General features: G+C 40.0%; 1 protein-coding gene across 6 annotated transcripts in view; it reads right to left on the bottom strand.

Moving 5' to 3' along the window:
- The window catches only part of Kif16b (kinesin family member 16B), a 270,207-nt gene that overhangs the window by 70,894 nt on the left and 181,541 nt on the right, over positions 1-17,772 (bottom strand). For 3 of the 6 annotated variants that reach the window (XM_048455467.3, XM_048455465.3, XM_048455466.3), the window contains 4 exons: positions 17,258-17,410; positions 12,965-13,061; positions 11,626-11,676; positions 8,093-10,423 (listed from right to left, as the gene is read on the bottom strand). In XM_048455467.3, coding sequence (XP_048311424.3) covers positions 8,381-10,423; positions 11,626-11,676; positions 12,965-13,061; positions 17,258-17,410 — 2,344 coding nt within the window. In that variant the 3' untranslated portion in view covers positions 8,093-8,380. Of the gene's footprint in view, positions 1-8,092; positions 10,424-11,625; positions 11,677-12,964; positions 13,062-17,257; positions 17,411-17,772 lie in introns of those variants that run through there. The other 3 variants (XM_048455472.3, XM_048455468.3, XM_048455469.3) reach the window with 1 other exon arrangement.

Genomic DNA, 17,772 nt, shown 5'->3' with positions numbered 1-17,772 from the left:
CATGAAACCAGTCTAGTTTATTTAGAGAAACGACAGCTTTCCTTAAAAAAGACATGCTAAGCCTCTCTCCTAACAAAGACCATTTTTGTAGGTATACCACTCCAGAAAGTTAGGGTAAAGACACTTCAAAATGTTGTTTGGCTTTGAAATTTCTTCAAATTCATAAGATCAAGTAAAAATAGGGACAGATTACACTTTCTAACTTAAAAAAATAAACTTAAAAAATAACTTAAAAATTTTTTTTTTGCAAAGTCTTTATCAACTGAACATTTTTTCCTTCATATATCTGACTGCTGTTCATAAAGCTGTAAAACCTGGAGATGTTAAAATTCAATTCATCTTTAACATTTGGCTATTTCTATAATGAAGTTACTGTAGTATGTAAACCAAAATTAAGACAAATCCCAAGTCTTTCCTTTAGGCTCCACTTGATCGATAATTGTCTTGGCTGACAAGTATTTATGTTCTGGATGACAGGAAGCCAGAGGGGTCACAGGAAGATGTAGTATAAAAAATTAATTTTCAAAATGAGGAAGACATCTCTGAATATTCATAATTTACACTAACCCGGAGCTTTAGAAAACATAAGACAATATGTTTTTGAAGTGGTAGCAGTAAAAAAAATATAATTAATTAGAATCACACTTATAGCTACATTTGCCAAATACTCACTATATACTGTGGGTGTGCTAACCAGATCTCACACATTAATCCTATCAACCTCATGATGTCTCCATGGGGGCTAACCATTATGAAGCCTATCTATCAGACGAAAAGGGGGGCAAGTTTGCTCTAGGAGGCAAGTGAGCTGATAACCCAGGGTATGAACGTCACACAGGTACACTATTCCCAAACTGGATTTTAAAGAGAGGCCCTCCATCTAAGATAAATGGGCTAATGAGTACATTACATATACACAGGTTAAGGTGTTGGAAACTCCATAAATACGCAATAAAATTGAGTTTTTTTTTTTATGAAAAAGAAACCAATAGGCAATATATAACCTATTCACCAGGGAAAAGGGGGGGTTCTGAAATCCAGGCAGGCACTCACAGGTTTGGCACTACATGGCTGCCTCTGTAGCAACTCAGATCACTGGATGTCAGAGGTGGGCAATTTCTGACTGTAGCTTCTAATCTAGCTGATAGAGTCAATATTCGGCACTGTTTGGAGTTTCCAAAGTCATTTTTTAAAATTGTTTTTATTGAGCTATATATTTTTCTCTGCTCCTTTCCCTTTTCTCCCCTCCCTTCTACTCTTTCCCATGGTACCCATGCTCCCAATTTATTCAGGAGATCTTGTATTTTTCTATGTTACAAGTAGTTTAGATCCATGTATGTCTCTCTTAGGGTCCTCACTGTTGTCTAGGTTCTCTAGGATAGTTAGTTGTACGCTGGTTTTCTTTATGTCTAAAAGTCACTTATGAGTGAGTACATATGACATTTGTCTTTCTGGGTCTGGGTTATCTCACTCAATATGATTAGTTACCAAAGTCTTTTTCTCCTAGTGGTTGGTCATCCACAAGAGCCACCGTTTGCCACATGGCATATCTAGTTAGCTGACACTGGTGTCAAGTGCTCAGAGGTGTTTTCCAACATGAACTCTGCTAATCCTTTGACTCACTGACAGTACTTGCTCAAATGACTTTAAATATAGATCTTCTCTGACATGTTATATGTTTATAAATTTACAGCTGGAAAGAGGAAAAAAATAATTTAGTCTGTTTGTAAGAACATTTTTTTATATATTACATTTCTTTTATTGAGTTATACATTTTTCTCTTCTCCTCTCTCTTCCTCTCCCCTCCACTTCAACCCTCTCCCATGGCCCCATGCTCCCAATTTACTCAGGAGATCTTGTCTTTTTCTACATCACATGTAGATTAGACCCACGTATGTCTCTTTTAGGATCCTCATTGTTGTCTAGGCTCTCTGGGATTATGATTTGCAGGCTGGTTTTCTTTGCTGTATGTTTAAAAACAATTTATGAATGAGTATATATGATAATTGTTCTTTCTGGGTCTGGGTTATCTCACTCAATATGATGTTTTCTAGATCCATCCACTTGCCTGTAAATTTCAAGATGTCATTATTTTTTTATGCTGTGTAGTACTCCATTGTGTAAATGTACCACATTTTCCTTATCCATTTGTAAGAACATTTTAATGATAAACAATAGCTCTCCACCTACATATGTCAATATTTAGCCTCGAGATTCCGCTTTGTTTCCCTCAACACCCTCTATGTCACATGTAGTACCCCAACTTTCCAAGTAATGGAGTGCCATCTTCTACAAATGTCTTAGGATCATTTGTGCCTACATATAGGCTGCAGCTATAGGGCAAGAAATATCCTGTGCTGGTCACAACTACATAGGCACTGCTAGTGTGGAATTCAAGCAATAACTAACAACTGTTAATACTCCAGGCAAGGGGGTTGGTTCCCCTTACTCTACTACAGCACTTAGCTTCATTTTTCTCTAGTTCAGTTTCAAAAGAAGATAGAACTGAAACCTCGAGTCTGGCTAAACAGTCTATCCTATGAGTACTAAGATTTTTCATAGCTAAGAAAGCAGTTGTGAAATCAATTTCTACTGTAAGAAGGGTAGCTTAAGGCACAGGTCAGACATCCTCTAAGAGAAACTAAAAGGAAATAACAACAAATCGTCTGTCTTTGACAATGCTCCTAGACGTAGGAGTCGAGTGACAATGCATTATGTGGAATAGCTGGATCTTAAATATCTACACAGCTCATAGGAACTTAGAGCCCTGTGCTGGCTTCTTAATGTCAACTTGATACTAGCTAAGATCATCCAAGAAAAAGGAATTCTAGTCAAGAATTCCCTAAGTATGTATGTATGCATGCATGCATGTATGTATGTATGTATGTATTGGGTCTGTGAGCAAGCCTCTGATATATTTGATTAATTATTGATGTGGGAGGGCCCATTTCACTGTGGGCAGTGCCACCAACTGAGCTGATGGTCCTGGGTACTATAAGAAGACAGGCTGATGAAGTCACAGGAAGCAAGCCAGTAAGCAGCATCCTCCCATGGCCTTTAGGTTTCGGCCCTGTTTGAGTTCCTGTCCTAACTTCTCTGAATAGTGGACTACACATTTTAAGATGAACTAAATCTTTCCCTCTCCAGATTGCTTTTGCTCATGGTGTCCATTCCAGCCACAGAAACGCTTAGACAGGCAGCCCTCTCCCAGCTACACCTGTATGTGGACCATAATCAATGGGTTCTGACAGACACTGAAGCACCGCAGACCCTTTGCTGGGAAGAAAGACATTCTTCTCCTCAGTTCTCAGCATGCTGGAAATGAGAAATATTGCCGGAATATTGCTATCATCCTTGAATACAGTTTAATTGGCAGTAGGTTCAATCTCACTCCTTTCATATGGAACAGATTATTAATGAGCATACAGAAATAAAGTACAACAGAAGTATAAGGGTCTATGACCACACCATCCTGAATGTACCTGATCAGCATTATAAGTGGGGAGACAGGGATCTGAAGATGTCTGAACAAATGTATGATATAGACAGAAAAATAAAAAAAAATTAACATGTTTCCACCAAGGTATTGCTGCATGGTAGACTTCTTTTAATTTCTATGTGAAATGTAGAATTCTCAGATACAGTTGTGAAAGGTTCTTAACATTCTCCTAAAAATATGTTAGTCTTGGGCAGTAAGAAAAAATAATATAATGCCTCATAAACAACTCTTGATTTGTATGTGGCTGTACTTTGAATATCTGGTTTTACCCTAGACATGGGAATATATGTCGAGTCACATAACATCACATCACATGGTTTATGAGTGATTTTAAGTCTAATGACACTGTTTATTTTGGAATCAGTCGCTTTTCCTGCAGTGGACAGGACTTCCAGACTCAACAAGGACACCAGTGACACATGAGCCAGAGACAGAGAGATGAAAAGGCTGCCTGTGAGAAAACAGTGAACTCAATGTGGGTGAAGATGTAAGACCTTACTAGAACCTTAAGATGTACTGTGCAATGATTCCACTTAGAAATAAAAATCCAGGAAAAAGCATGTAATCAGTAACTTGGATTACATGTTTATACATAAGAGATATTACCTTTAAAAATTAAATAACATATTTTTCTGTACTTTATAAAATATTACCTTATGTGTACACATAATATTTTTTAAAAATTGTAGCTGAAACAGTATAGTTAGATCCTCAGCCAAAAGGCATAAGTAGAATTTAGGCTGCCCTGTAAATGCTTCGATGAGAATTTTTCTTCCTATTCAGGCTGTCTCTTACTGAGGAACTGATACTGGCATTGGTATCTATGCAGCTCACTGTAGGCTATGCAAGGGCACTGAGTGGACTAATTCTACAGGGAGTCATCAATGTCCTCCTAATCACCAATTATGTACCAGATGGTTAAATTCAGTTCATGCATGACCATGACAAGGTCAGCCCTAAAGACTGTCACCTCATCTCCTGGAGACCAGAAGATAGTTTTGCTTAAAAAATACAGGCAGATCAGGGTTTTTGTTATTGTATTCCCTCTTTAAATTAGATTAATTTAAATTGGAATTACCAATTCTCCTGTCTCTCTTCCCAGCATAACACATAATTCTAATTCTTCTTTTTCTAAAATTGCACATTCCAGCGCGTAGTAGTTGGAGTTACTATACATTAGTCACCTTGTTCTGCCCCAGCAACTTGAAAAAGGGGAAGCCTAGGTAGGCCAATCTGTTACACTGTTGAAAAGGAGGCAGGTCATAGAAACTGGGAGTAATGTGTGTGTAGGTAGAAAGTAAGAGTATGACGTATGACAAATGGCCAAAAAGTGGCCAAAGCAGGTTTGCATTCACTCTCGGTAAGGCCCATAGGCCAGGGAGGACCTTATCTTAGTACCACACTGTTTATAAAGACTGAGGAGACACAACTCTTCAGATTCTGCTAAGCCATGTGACTGGCATTTCTTAGTTAAAATCCTCAATCGTGAAATGAACGATGACAGAGTCAACTTTCTAGGATAAAGCAACAACACATGGGCAATAGCTCTACATTTGAAAGCAAGAGTTCCCAGTATAGTTAGAATTATTGTTACCATTGTAATCTACTTTGGTAATAATGTGTTCTTTAAAAATAAGGGACAGAGTAATCAACTAGAGCATTCAGTTGCCTTCCCTACCAAGAAGCTTCTAGATGACAAAAGTGCACCCTGAACAGATTGGATGGCAATGGTTTGGAAGTTGTTCCTCAAGCAGAGAGGAAGCACTGAAAACTGTTGGATGAGAATTCTGAACAGAGGAGGCAGAGAGAGAATTATCCACTCTAAGCTTGTGATACAATGCAAGTTGCAAAATCCACTTGCTTTGTCCATTACAGACAGTGCTTTGAGGAGGCAGACTGAAGATGGATATTATTGCAGGGAGTGGTAAGTAGGCAATGATACCAATAGAGGCCAGCACGGCTGCGCTTGGATGCTTCTATGACCACCACGATGGTAACTTCCTGTAGTACACACCTCAAAACAAGGCACGTGTGGTGCTTGAGCCCAGCTCAGAGGGATCTGTAGGCTTCAGCAGAGTCACTCTCACTAGCTGGCAAATCAGCAATGGCAAATAAAAGCCTTTTGTCTTTCCTACGCCACAGAAATTTTAAGAGTTGTTTGATATTTGGCAACACATAATGGACGGAAAATTTTTTACAACAAACATTTGAAGAATGAAGATGCCAAAACTACATACTGTAGACTGTGCAACAACATTAGTAAAATGACCTCACTAGAAGCTAGCTAATCCAACAAAACAGCCTGGCCGTCAAGGAACCATTAATAAAAGAGGTTCAAATCTATTTATCATACATGGTATCTATGGGGGAAAAAAGAATATAAGAGACATTCACTGTAATTATTACTGTTGGAAAGATTAACTGTGCCCTTCCAGAGGGAAATATGAACATTTTCTAAGAACTCAGACTGTACAGACAAACTGTTTCGAGATGTTTTTCAACAAAACCTAAATAAATCCACTCTGCCAAGGATAAGTCTCAGACAGAGCAAGAAGCGCTTTAATCAAATTCAGGTGAAATCACCTTTTCAAGTCCTCAAAGAGGTATTGTCTAGACTATATCAGCGAGTCCCACAATGCAAGTGTTCACGCTTCTATTCCAACAACTCAAAGTGCCAGAGAACCAAGTACATAAAAACCTGGAAACTGCCTACAACTATACAGTCTCGTACCTGCTCCAACACAGGAGGAGGTGTCAGAGGGTGGGATCTCCTGGAAAAGGAGGCCACGGTGGAAAGTGGAACACGTCTACAGGCTTCCGGAATATTACAATAATCTTGATTGCTACTGGATAGAGCATATCAATCAATCTCTCACTTCCATGAATCATATTTTATTTCCAGATACAAAGTATGCCTAGGAGAGAGAGGACAAGCACACTGACAGGCCTCTGGAGGTGACTCCACTATGTGGTGAGGTCTGAAGAGAACAGCGTCACCTTTGAACCATACAGCAACTCAAAGAGTGAGGACAAATATCATGATTTCACATAATGCTCACATTTATTTTATGTTCCATGTAGTAAAAACCCCTAAAGGCCATTACTTGCAGCATGGTAGAATAATGGAGACATGCCTGTCTGGGGTATGCAATCTCTGTTAACCTGACAGATCACTTTTGTAATGCTGCTTCTTCCCGACCATCACAACCCTCTGCCAGCAGCTTCAATGTTACTCTCAGTTCTATTGACTACTAATTCTGCTTTTTTCAAAACTCAGGATATTTGTCAAAATAGTGGTGGGACTATTTAAGAAAAAGCAATACAAATTATAATAGCTGAAAAATGAGAATTAGGAGAAAGTATTGATGAGCTATTAGATGGCTCTAATGGTGTATTTCAGGTTTCTTTTTTTTTCTGTTTTGTTTTGTTTTCCCCAAGATAGATGGTGACCTATATAGCTAAAGCCAGGACCAATCAGTGGTAGTAATTTTCACAATGTTCTCTATATAGTTAAAAGCCTGTGGGTGTAAGGCAATGAGGTATGTGTCTATTAGAAGAGGAGTGTTTTGGAAGTGACAAAAGTACACTCCATCCCCAAATAAGAGAAATCAATTGCCTGGAAGACAAAAAGTCTGCCACTGGTCCACAGAAAACAAGGTTGCTAGGTCACAACACATTCTCCAGTTCTGTGTTTTCCTGCTCATTTCCCCAGAATCAGTGTAGAGCAAAACAGATGGAAATGCAGAAACGCTTGAACAGCCTGCCACTCTCTGTTGGCAATTCTGACGAAAAGCAGTTGGTAAGTTTCTGGGCGGGTTAGGTTTTGACTCATCCCTATCATCGGTTAGTAGAAGAAAAGAAGGGCCCAGATTTATATTTTACATAAGCCAAAAATGTGACCAGAACAGAAGGGCCCTCCCTTCCAAGCCAAAGTTAAAATGAGTGGTTTAAGGAAATCAGGGACTCACTCAACTGCCCACAGTGCTGAGCTGGGCCCAGCTGAGAAAGGAAGGGGAGCAAATGGAGAAAAGAGCCCCCTCCCCCCCAGCTTCTGAAACTCTGGAATTTAGTGGACATGCATCCAAGAGAAAGGACAAAGTAACAGATGGTATAAATTAACTCGGAGCATGCTTCCCTAGGATTGCCACACAGAAGTAGATGAAAAGCAAGGCAAGCCTGGACAGCTGCAATGAACCACAGGCCAGCAAACGCCTGTCTTAAAGGACTTGAGTGACGGCTGGTCAAGGACCAGGAAGAATGGAAGACACGGTAAAGCACTGAATGTCATTAAAGGCAACCACATATTTCACAAGACCAAAGAAATAATGCATAGAAATGTTACAAGACAAGGAGTCCTTCTAGGATAAAAATACACATGGTCAAAGTTATATGTGTGGGGGATGGGCTGGTGAGGCTAAAGGAAGCACTGGCAGGCTCTGCTTCACAGCTGTGCCACTCATGGCCAGCACAGAGGGTGTCAACGAAGGTCACTGCCAGACTGGGCATCTTTCCAGTTAGCACAAATTAGTGCACTGGAGGCCAGCAGGCACCACCAGATTCCAAGCCACCACACCATAAACAGACACTAAGCCAAGCAGTCAAAATGCTTTAATCACTTCACCAATAATTGAGTAGAACCAAATTTATGGTCTGAATTTCAAGACAATGAAGCAGGTGGCAATAAGTGTATTTTTTTCAGTTCTCTGCTATAAGCTATTTCCATTTTGCTTTATTCAAAATATTTGCACTTCCAATTTTAGAGTCCTGCTTCATTCCCATTCGATTAACTACACTGAGATATTCATATTTTCTTGACTGTTTTCATAATGCTCATTTTATTAAAGATCTACAAGAAAATGTCCTGTATTTAAAGTCTCCTTCCTAGAGTCTTCTTAAGTATGAGATCAGCCAAAGGGCCTCATCCTGAGAATTGAAAGTGAGTTTCCAGACATCACCTTCCTGATTCTGCCCATCCTGAAGATGCAATGGAGTGAGCATCTGGGTGCTTGAGACATCTTGACACTGCTCAGATAGACTACTTTGTGTGTTCAAGGGAAGTCCGTGCTTGCTTAGGAAGACCAGCTCTACTGTTGACACTTTTTTCTTCTCTGGAACAATGACACATCGGAACTCACTCAGAGCTCGGCATCTGATCACATCAAATCGCCCATGGGGAGGAAGTGTGTTTAGAGAGTGAGTGTGGGGGTAAAACACACGGTCCTCCCTCAAGAGTGCCATGTGGGTGTTCACAAGGATGAACGATAGGCAGGGGGTGCAACTGGCTTCACTCTCCAATCTGACTGTGGTATAGAGCAGTAGCTGAACTTCAGACAGAGACGGAATGCTGGCCTCCATATTTCCATGAAGAAAGTAAACCATATCAACCAAGGTGTTCTGGAAATTGGAAGACAACTGAACTCCATTTGCCAAAGCTAGAGAAGGGATTTCTGCTTTCAAATCAAGAGAGAGCTGAACCAGATCCTGCTGCAGCAAAGGGTGACTTGTGGGGGCAGCATCTTCAGACCCGGGCATCAACACACCCAAGAGGTCCTGACATAGTTGTTGAGAGAGGCTTTTGTTGTAAGTGAGCACAGTAAGCAAGAAGTCCTGTGTGGAGCCCAGGAATCGAATGCTTTGCCCACCAAAGCCGACCTGAATCTCCTGCAGTGCAGACAGAGGGAGAACATGAAAGATGCTCATGGAATCTGGGCAATTATCTAACAGGACCATAGCATATAAAGTTGAGGGTAGCAGGAGCAAGCACGCAGCCTGGGGCTCAGGTTGGGTGCAGTTAGCAACAGCAAGCCAGTAAATGCCTTTGACAGCCTTTCCTATGCCCAAAGGCTCTGGCAGAGAACAAGACATGTGCTCAAGGAGCTCTGTGAGAGGGTACACTTGAAGCTTCTGCATTTGCTCTGGGAATGATACAAGGGTCTGCTTAAATGCAGTGATTTTCCCAGCATCTTCATAATCAAGACAGAAAACTGAATTTGGCCAGGAATTTGGTGAGCCTGTAGATGTGAAGGTTAAGTCTGTGGAAGGCGCTGTGCTCTTGGCAGACCTTGGGCTCCCTTCTTCACTGTTAAGGCTGCCAATCTGAGTTTCGGGAAGAGGAGGAGGATCTGACAGCATCATGAGTGACCTCACAGGCAGGGGAAGGGGTAAGTGCTCCAACAGTGGCAGGCCTCTTATGAAAGTTGTCACTTGGGAAGCCAGTCCACCTGAGTCACACATACTCCCTACATGCTTGGCTTGGCTCATTACTTTCGTCCCAGCCTGTATCAGGTGACCACTGGTGTCTTTATACAGGTCTGAGAGCTTGTGGTAAAAATATCCCAGTCCTTTCTGTGCTTCTGTCCTGATATTGACTAGCGGAGCGAGAAAGCGAGTGTTTTCAGCATCTAACTCTTTCTCATTTTGCTGCTCACCACACAATGTGGAGGCTGACGCGCTCTGAGGAGAGCTGCCAGTGGGATGCTCCTCTTGAGAAATGCTTTCAGAGAGAACAAAGCACTGCACCCTGCTTTGCACCGCTGGCTGGCTTCCTCTGCCTATTGGTGCTAGCTGGGACATGTGTTGCAGCAGTGTCCAGCTGGACCTGATTCCCCAGCTTTGTTTCTCTTCATGAGTCATCAGCCCACTGCCATTTTCTGATTCACTCTGAGAATTCTGAGCATCCCTAGTGTGGATTTCATTACCGAAAGTGATTTCAGGCAGATGAACACGTTTTGGCTCAGGCTCTGGGAATAGAACCATTCTCTCTTGGGAGGCCATGAAGAGCGATGTGGTGGTCTGGGACATAGGATGGCTCCAGTGCCTGCTCAGATCCACCTGACTCTCTTCTTCTCTATGGATGCTGGAAGACTCAGTATCATCTTTGGGCAGAAGTGGGATAACACACCGTGCAGACCATGGCTGTCTTTTCTGTTTAGGATGTCAAAAGAAGTTGAAATGGGGTTTGATTCTGGGATTCTTTTGCACATCGTGAGTCTCGCATCCATTGGTTTCATTGGAGTGCATTAATTGAGAGGTGAGATAGAAAGCCTAAGTCATTTGTGCTGATTGATAGATGATTTAAGAACAGATGATTGATTTATATATAGAGCATCAATTCCATCTTACACAGTCTAACAGATCAGTAGAAACACACGGTTTAGGATTTTCCACAGTATCCATTTCTTGGTCTGTGATTGCATTTTCTCCAAGGTACATCCCGAGACTTCTGATTCATTGTTTAAAAGGTCACAGTTAGCTGTATGACCATATTGCAAACATGCATATCTCTTTTTTTGGTTTATTTCATATAAGTCTTTAATCATCTTCTCCCTAATTAGAAGACCATTGCTGATACCTGTAAACCTTCACTAAGGAAAACTTGCTGCATGCCTATTTGTCGGGTGCCATGGAAACAAAGAAATAAAAGGCAGCTTCTTATTCGCCCACAGGTACCCACTAGAAAGATGTCCAAAGGAGGTTAACGTCATTGCTGGATGACTACCAGGGGAAATGGGTGTGGTACCAGTGAGTCAAGAAACTATGAACACACACCCCTTTCTCCCTGCTCAGTAATGGACAGTAGATATGGTTGGCAGATTTCTATCACCTAGCAATAAACAAAACAGTATTTGGGCTATATGAGAATGGCATTCTCCTTGGCAGAAGAAAACAGAAGTGAATTCTTACCAACTATAGGTTCTAATAGCATCTGTCTACCAGAGAGACAAAACAATTGATCAAAGGTTTCCTTTGTACCACTGCCAACTATATATCTACAAAATGAACAGGATTAACAAAAAACACAGAAGCTTTCAGTTTCATTTCCACCGCCCCCTTATATCTGATCTTGATTATATAATTCTGCCTTTTAAATGCAGACCAAGAGAAAGGATACTGTTGCTAATGAGAAACCGGGCACAGATACAGGGCATTCAAATAAAGCCAAAGAATTTTCAGACCTGCAGGATTCCCTTTAATTTTATGTCTATAAAATAGTTTGCCTTCTCTATTAGCCATTAATCTCACTGGAACTTCAAAATTCTAATTATGCAACTAAACATTAAGAAAATTAATCACACAAGCATGCCATAATTTAAACAACCTTATCAATCTGAAAAATCACTACTTACCTCGTATTTTAGCTTACGTTGAGTGGCGCCATTGTGAAGTTCCTCATTACTCTGAAAAGAAGAGAAAAGCCTTCTGTATTAATTATAGCATGCTCATAAAGGGGAGAAAAACCTGATTCCATTACAAGTATTTATGAGAACAAAATTCTAAAGAAACATACCTGCCATTCAAAAATGACAACCATTCTTCAGGATTTACATTCACAAAGTAAACAAGTCTCTTATTGATTTATTTGCAGGACAGAGAATTAAACCACTAACTTTTAATGTTAAGTTTAAAAAGTAAACTTACAATCAAGATCTCCTTGATTGCAAGGTATGAAATTTAGTACCACAGTGCCTCAAAAACAAAAACAAAAAAATCGACAAAGCTACACATCACAGACAGATCCTATATGACTCAGGTATACTGCTTCTGAGACTATATCCAAAGTACTCAGTCTTCAGGGATCAGAGAAACCCACATGGCCATGTTTATGCAGCACTATTTATAATAGGCAAGTTAGGAACTCAGAGACGTGCCCATCAATGTGTAAATGGATAAAGAAAATGTGAAATGTGATGTGATGTGTGTGTGTGTGTGTGTGTGTGTGTGTGTGTGCCTAGACAGAGATTTTGCAATGGCGTTTCATTCGGCCATAAAGAAGAGCAAAACTGTGTTAGTTACAAAGAAATGGATATAATGGATCATCACATTATACAAAACAATCCAGATTCACAAAAGAGGTATCAAAACTTTTTTCTCAAATGAGCAATTCAAAAAAAATAAACACAAAATGAAGACTAAGCCCTATCAAGATATGAAAACAGAAGAAATACAAAATTAAAGATGCGGATAGAAATCAAGGGGAAGGGGATGAAAAAGGATGATGCTGTAATGTATAAAATTATCTTGTATATATGGACAAAAGTATCACAAAAACGATTACTTTGTAAAATTTATATATGCTAATACAAAAGACATGAACTGTCATTTGATAAAAAGCAACTTACAAAAGTATACATTTCAAGAAGGAAAGTATATGTCTACTTGGAATAATTTACAAAGTAAATTATGTATTATAGAAATTGGTTTTATTTGGAGAGAAAACAGAAAACGTTACATGTAGAAATTTTAGAAATCAAAGCAAATAAAAAATGTTAAGAACCTTAACATGTGTATTTAATAAATGTTTCCTCAGAATTATAAAACTTTAAAATAAGATACTCTTCAATTAATTTTATCTGAAAACTATTCAGAGCCATCCAATTGATACTTTGTGCTTTTTCTGGAACATTCCACGTCTGAATGTTCATTAAGCAGCAGTAATGACCATACAACCTGGCTCTGTTAGCTCACCTTCATCACATCAGCAGGTGCATGGCTGGCATCACCAATCGCTCTGTGCAAATCATGAAGGCGTCTTTGGACTTCTTCCTCTATGTATGCACTGATCCTGAAAACCATGGAAATGTGACAGTTTTGAATATATCTAACTGGTATACACAGTCACTATGTATGCTTTCAAGATGCCCCATATACTAGGGGTCATTTCATTCCTAAGGCTATATACGTGCATATATAATGGAACTAGAGATTATTATGTTAAGTCAAACAGCCTAGACTCTGAAAGAGAAGTATCAGGTCTTTTCTCTCATGTGTGCTATTTGGAAAAACCGAAAACAAAAAGCAAGCCCTATTAGGACTTGAAAATCCTAATATTTGTTTTATTTATTATATATATATGAAAATTTGGGATTCCAAACTATTTTCTTTTTTCTAAGAAGTCTGGTACTATGCATTCACTCTCTAGATTTTCCCCAAGTGAGGACAGGATTGCATAAATAAGTAAGAGGAAATTCAAAATGAATGGAGAGTAGGTTTTTCCACTGAAACCCTCCCTGGAGCTTATCATCAATAGCATATTCAGGGTAAAGGCAAATCACAGCCATGGAATCAGAGGCCTGTGTTTATAGATCCCACTGTAAGACAGACCACGGGGTCTCCTCTTTCAGAACAGGAAAACATCAATGATAGTTATTTCTTAAGCACAAGGCCATTTATGATGATCACTAAAAATTGAAAAGAGGTGGAAGAATACTCTAAGGATATTGACTTCATCTAGAACAGTGTCTTTCACGCTTTTGGCCTATCTTGTAATTCTAACTAGGTTATCTACATGTGGCCATTGAGACCACATCTGAAAGTAATGCAATGTGGATTGTTTGGCAAGGGGCCACAAGAGAAAAGAAGTCAGAAACTATTGACTTATAAAATGGGTGTCAATGAATATCTAGTGTCTCAAAGGAAGTATCTGAATCTGTATAAAATTTCCACATCACTTTTGACCATCAAAGTGGTGTTCAGTGCAGTCTCTGATCGGTCAGATTTAGTCCAGCAGAAGAAACAGAGTCAAGAGGAATAATAGGATACAAGAGATCTGATAAGGAAAGTGGGAACACAGCGGGCAGTGGCTCTTCAGGCAAAGTGAAGGGAGGTAACTTCAGAAGGAGGTAGGTAGGTAAAATAACAAGGATGTCTGAAAAAGGCCAGCATAATCATACTATTAACTATTTACCCAAAACAAACATGTAATAATCTAACTCTATGTGTGCATATAATTAATTACATATAATTAATATAACATTTTATATATATATATATATAAATTATAATTATATAACTCCTCTCATCTCAGCTATTAGAGCGCCTGCCAAGAGCCAAGACCACCTAACAAAAACACCAACACCAAACATGAGAGTCCACATCTCAGTTATTAGCCAGGGATGTCCAAGAGACTCCAAAAACATACAGACAATTGCTGTTGTACTTGGTTGCCCCCTAGAGATTGAAGGTACGTCCCTATTGCTGAAGACCCCATGTACTTCTGAAACAGATCCCAGAGACCCCTGAGCTGGAACTTTCCTGAATGCCTCCTCCTGTAAACTAGCTTTCATGGCATTAGAAGGTGCCACATAAACTTCCAAAGAAAGGAGGCAAGCAATATACTCAGCTATGATACCTATGAAGCATTGTGATCATTTGGCATTATAATATATCCCTAAGGGTGCAGTAGTGGCACACATACCTTGGGAGGTAACTAATAGCTATATAATTAGACTTAAGACTCATTCAAGAAAAACAAAATTATGCCTGGTACTGGAAACCTAGCTAACAACCTAGTGCTAGTGAAATCATGATTATTATAGAAAAATCTACAACCACTAATTTACTAAACTATCATAATCCCTAATTACATTCTAAATATTTGTCATTATACCCATATCTAAGTGTAGTCTTTACCCATCAAGGAAACTTCTCTTTGCAACAGATGGAGACAGCTATAAAAACGTATAATCAGTCAAAATTCAGAGATATTGGCCTTGCCCTGTAGTCAGATTGATTACTATCTTAAATGTAACCATAGAACCTTCATCCAGCAACTGAAGGAAGCAGAGGCAGAGAGCCACAGAGTTTCCAAAGTCCAGTCGAAGAGTGAGAGGAGTGAGAATATGAGAAAAGAGGTCAAGACTAGGATGGAGACCGCTTACCTGAGCTAGTGGGAGCTCACCGACTCTGACCAGACAGGGAAGGAACCAGCATACAACCAAACTAGGCCCTTGGAATGAGGGTGACAGTTTTATGGCTGAGGCAGACTGTGGGGACACTGGCAGTGGCACCAGGATTTATCCCTACTGTTTGTACTGGCTTTGGGAACCTATTCTCTTTGGACAGATACCTTGTTCAGCCTAGATATAGTAGGGAAGACCTTGGTCCTTCCTCAACGCAATGTGCTTTACCCTCTCTGAGGAGTGGATGGGGTGTGGGGTGGGTATGGGGAGTAGAGGGAATGGGAGGAGAGGAGGGAGTCAGAACTGGAATCAGTATGTAAAATGAAAATGCAAAAAATGAAATTCAGAATTATGGAGCCCATTTCCAATAGATACATCTACAAAACACTACTGCAGCTAAGGCTCAGGGAACATTTTGGAAGAGGTGGATACAAAGACTGTAATAGCCGGAGGATCAGGGAGTTGGTGTGAGATTGTGTCTCCTGGTAACATGAGAACACACATGAAATCTCACCAACTTGACTGCCCAAACATGAGCTAAGCAAGGATGACACCAACAGACATGCCGAATGGATGGGGAAAAGTCTATGAGGCTTCAACCCTACACAAGGAACTACAGGCCCCTGAGGAAAGCTGGAAGACGGAGAGTCTTTTCCAGAAAACGGCATACCAATTTGCTGTTGAGTACCAAATGGTTAGCCCGAAAAACATACATGCAAGTAACATTATAAAGACCAAACAGGTTATATTTAGGAATATATATGTATATGCATTTATGCATACAATAACAATTAGTGAAAAAGAGGCTATGAATTTGAAGGAGAACAGGGAGGTATATATGGGAGGGCTTGGAGGGAGGAAGTTAAGAGAGACATATTGTAATTACCATATAAATTACAGTAGCTCAGACTGTCCAAAGCAATCATCACTTAAGTATAGAATAGTATTCTCCAATTCCACAGCTGCGTCCTTCCCTTCCTTCCCTTCTCATTCATTCATTCATTCATTCATTCATTCATTCATCTGTGTATGTGGATGAATGTCTATAAATGTACATGTGTGAGTGGATGCACATGTGGTAGAGGACAGAGGAAAACCTTGGATGTTGTTATTTCTCAGGTGTTGTTCATTCTTTGTTTTTGAGAAAGGATCATTTACTTCACAAGTAGGGATCCACTTGTGTCTGTCTCCCTGGGAGTTGGGATTACAAATGATTCAATACACCTGGCTTTCTTTTTGTTTTTACTTTTAACATGGGTCCCAGGATCTTTGATCTGCAGCCTATAAGTCAATCATTTTACCAACTAAGTTATCTCCCCTGCATTAGATGGGTTATTTTAAATTATTTCCAAGTTTATGCCTTAATACATTAAGTAAATAAGTATTTGTAAATATTTTCAAAATCCTACCAGTGATTTGTACTACTGACCAACAGAAAAATGCTTTTCTAAAATACTGGGTAAATATATTAATATTTTAGTAGAGTAGCCCAAATAAAAGGCAATATGTGCTTTTCAATGTTGAAACTAAAATCATGCATAACTGGCCACGAGCCAAGGTCATTTACAGATGACCTCCCTAATCTTATGGCCATTTTTAAACTGGTCCATGTAAAACATGGACCTATACTAAGACGCTCATTCCATTCTGTACCCATTTTGATAATGAAACACTGACCTCCTAAATCTAGACTGCAAGGCTGCCCATTTAGATGCTTCCCCCATGGAAAAATTCAATTAATTCTCTGACCTAGTTCTTCCAACCTGGCCTCTGCATCACTCTGTTCTGGATGAGTTGGTTTCTCTGCACCTTTTAATTCTACCATCTCACACAAACTATTTGAAGCATGATGCTTTGGATTTGGCTGACCGGTTCTTAGGTCCTTGATTCTCTTCCCACTATCATTCACCCAGCCACAGGCCAGGCAGCAGCTGACAAAGACAGAGGACATCTCAAGCATAGTACTACTAACTACTACTGCGTCTGATAAATCCCTCCACAGGTAAACTAGACAACATAGGTACAATAAGTCATTACATGGAAACACAGCAAAGCATGGCACCAGCTGAGTGTTGAGTACCTGGCGTCCATCAGTGGAGCCAGATGGGAGTTTTCAGCACTGGGTGGCAAGCTGGGAAGAGAAGCTTTCCCCTCTGAGGTCCCAGGATGAGGTCTTTGAACACCATCTACCTCACAGATCTTCTGTTTCAGCTGGTGGAGTTCATGTTCTAACCTAAAAAGATATGAACCACATAACTCCATTAATTCATGTAATAGTATTACATGAATACATTCTCTGTAGGGAGCTATTCTAAAAACCCCAGGGAAGCCAGAAAAAATTCTAGTGCAAGAAGTTTTCCCTTCTAGTAGAAAAGGAGTCAACGACAGAAAAAGGAACAAGGGGAAAATGAGCCACGAGAAGGGTACAGGACAAGAGTTGCAGGCATCCAAGGCTTAGACTTCCTGGTCACCAAGGACAAAGGCACTTCTGCTGTGTTGTAAGCAAGTTCTTAAAGGTGCTGTCCAGGATTTTGAATCCCTTAAACCTTGAGTCAACAGAGATGGTTGCGGACTACATATCCATCCAAATTCTGT

The sequence above is a fragment of the Myodes glareolus genome, chromosome 10, assembly GCF_982192425.1.
Source record: "Myodes glareolus chromosome 10, mMyoGla1.1, whole genome shotgun sequence".
In the NCBI taxonomy this organism is placed as follows: Eukaryota; Metazoa; Chordata; class Mammalia; order Rodentia; family Cricetidae; genus Myodes; species Myodes glareolus.
Note: the sequence above shows the minus strand (reverse complement) of the source record. Positions and strands in the feature narration are given on the sequence as shown.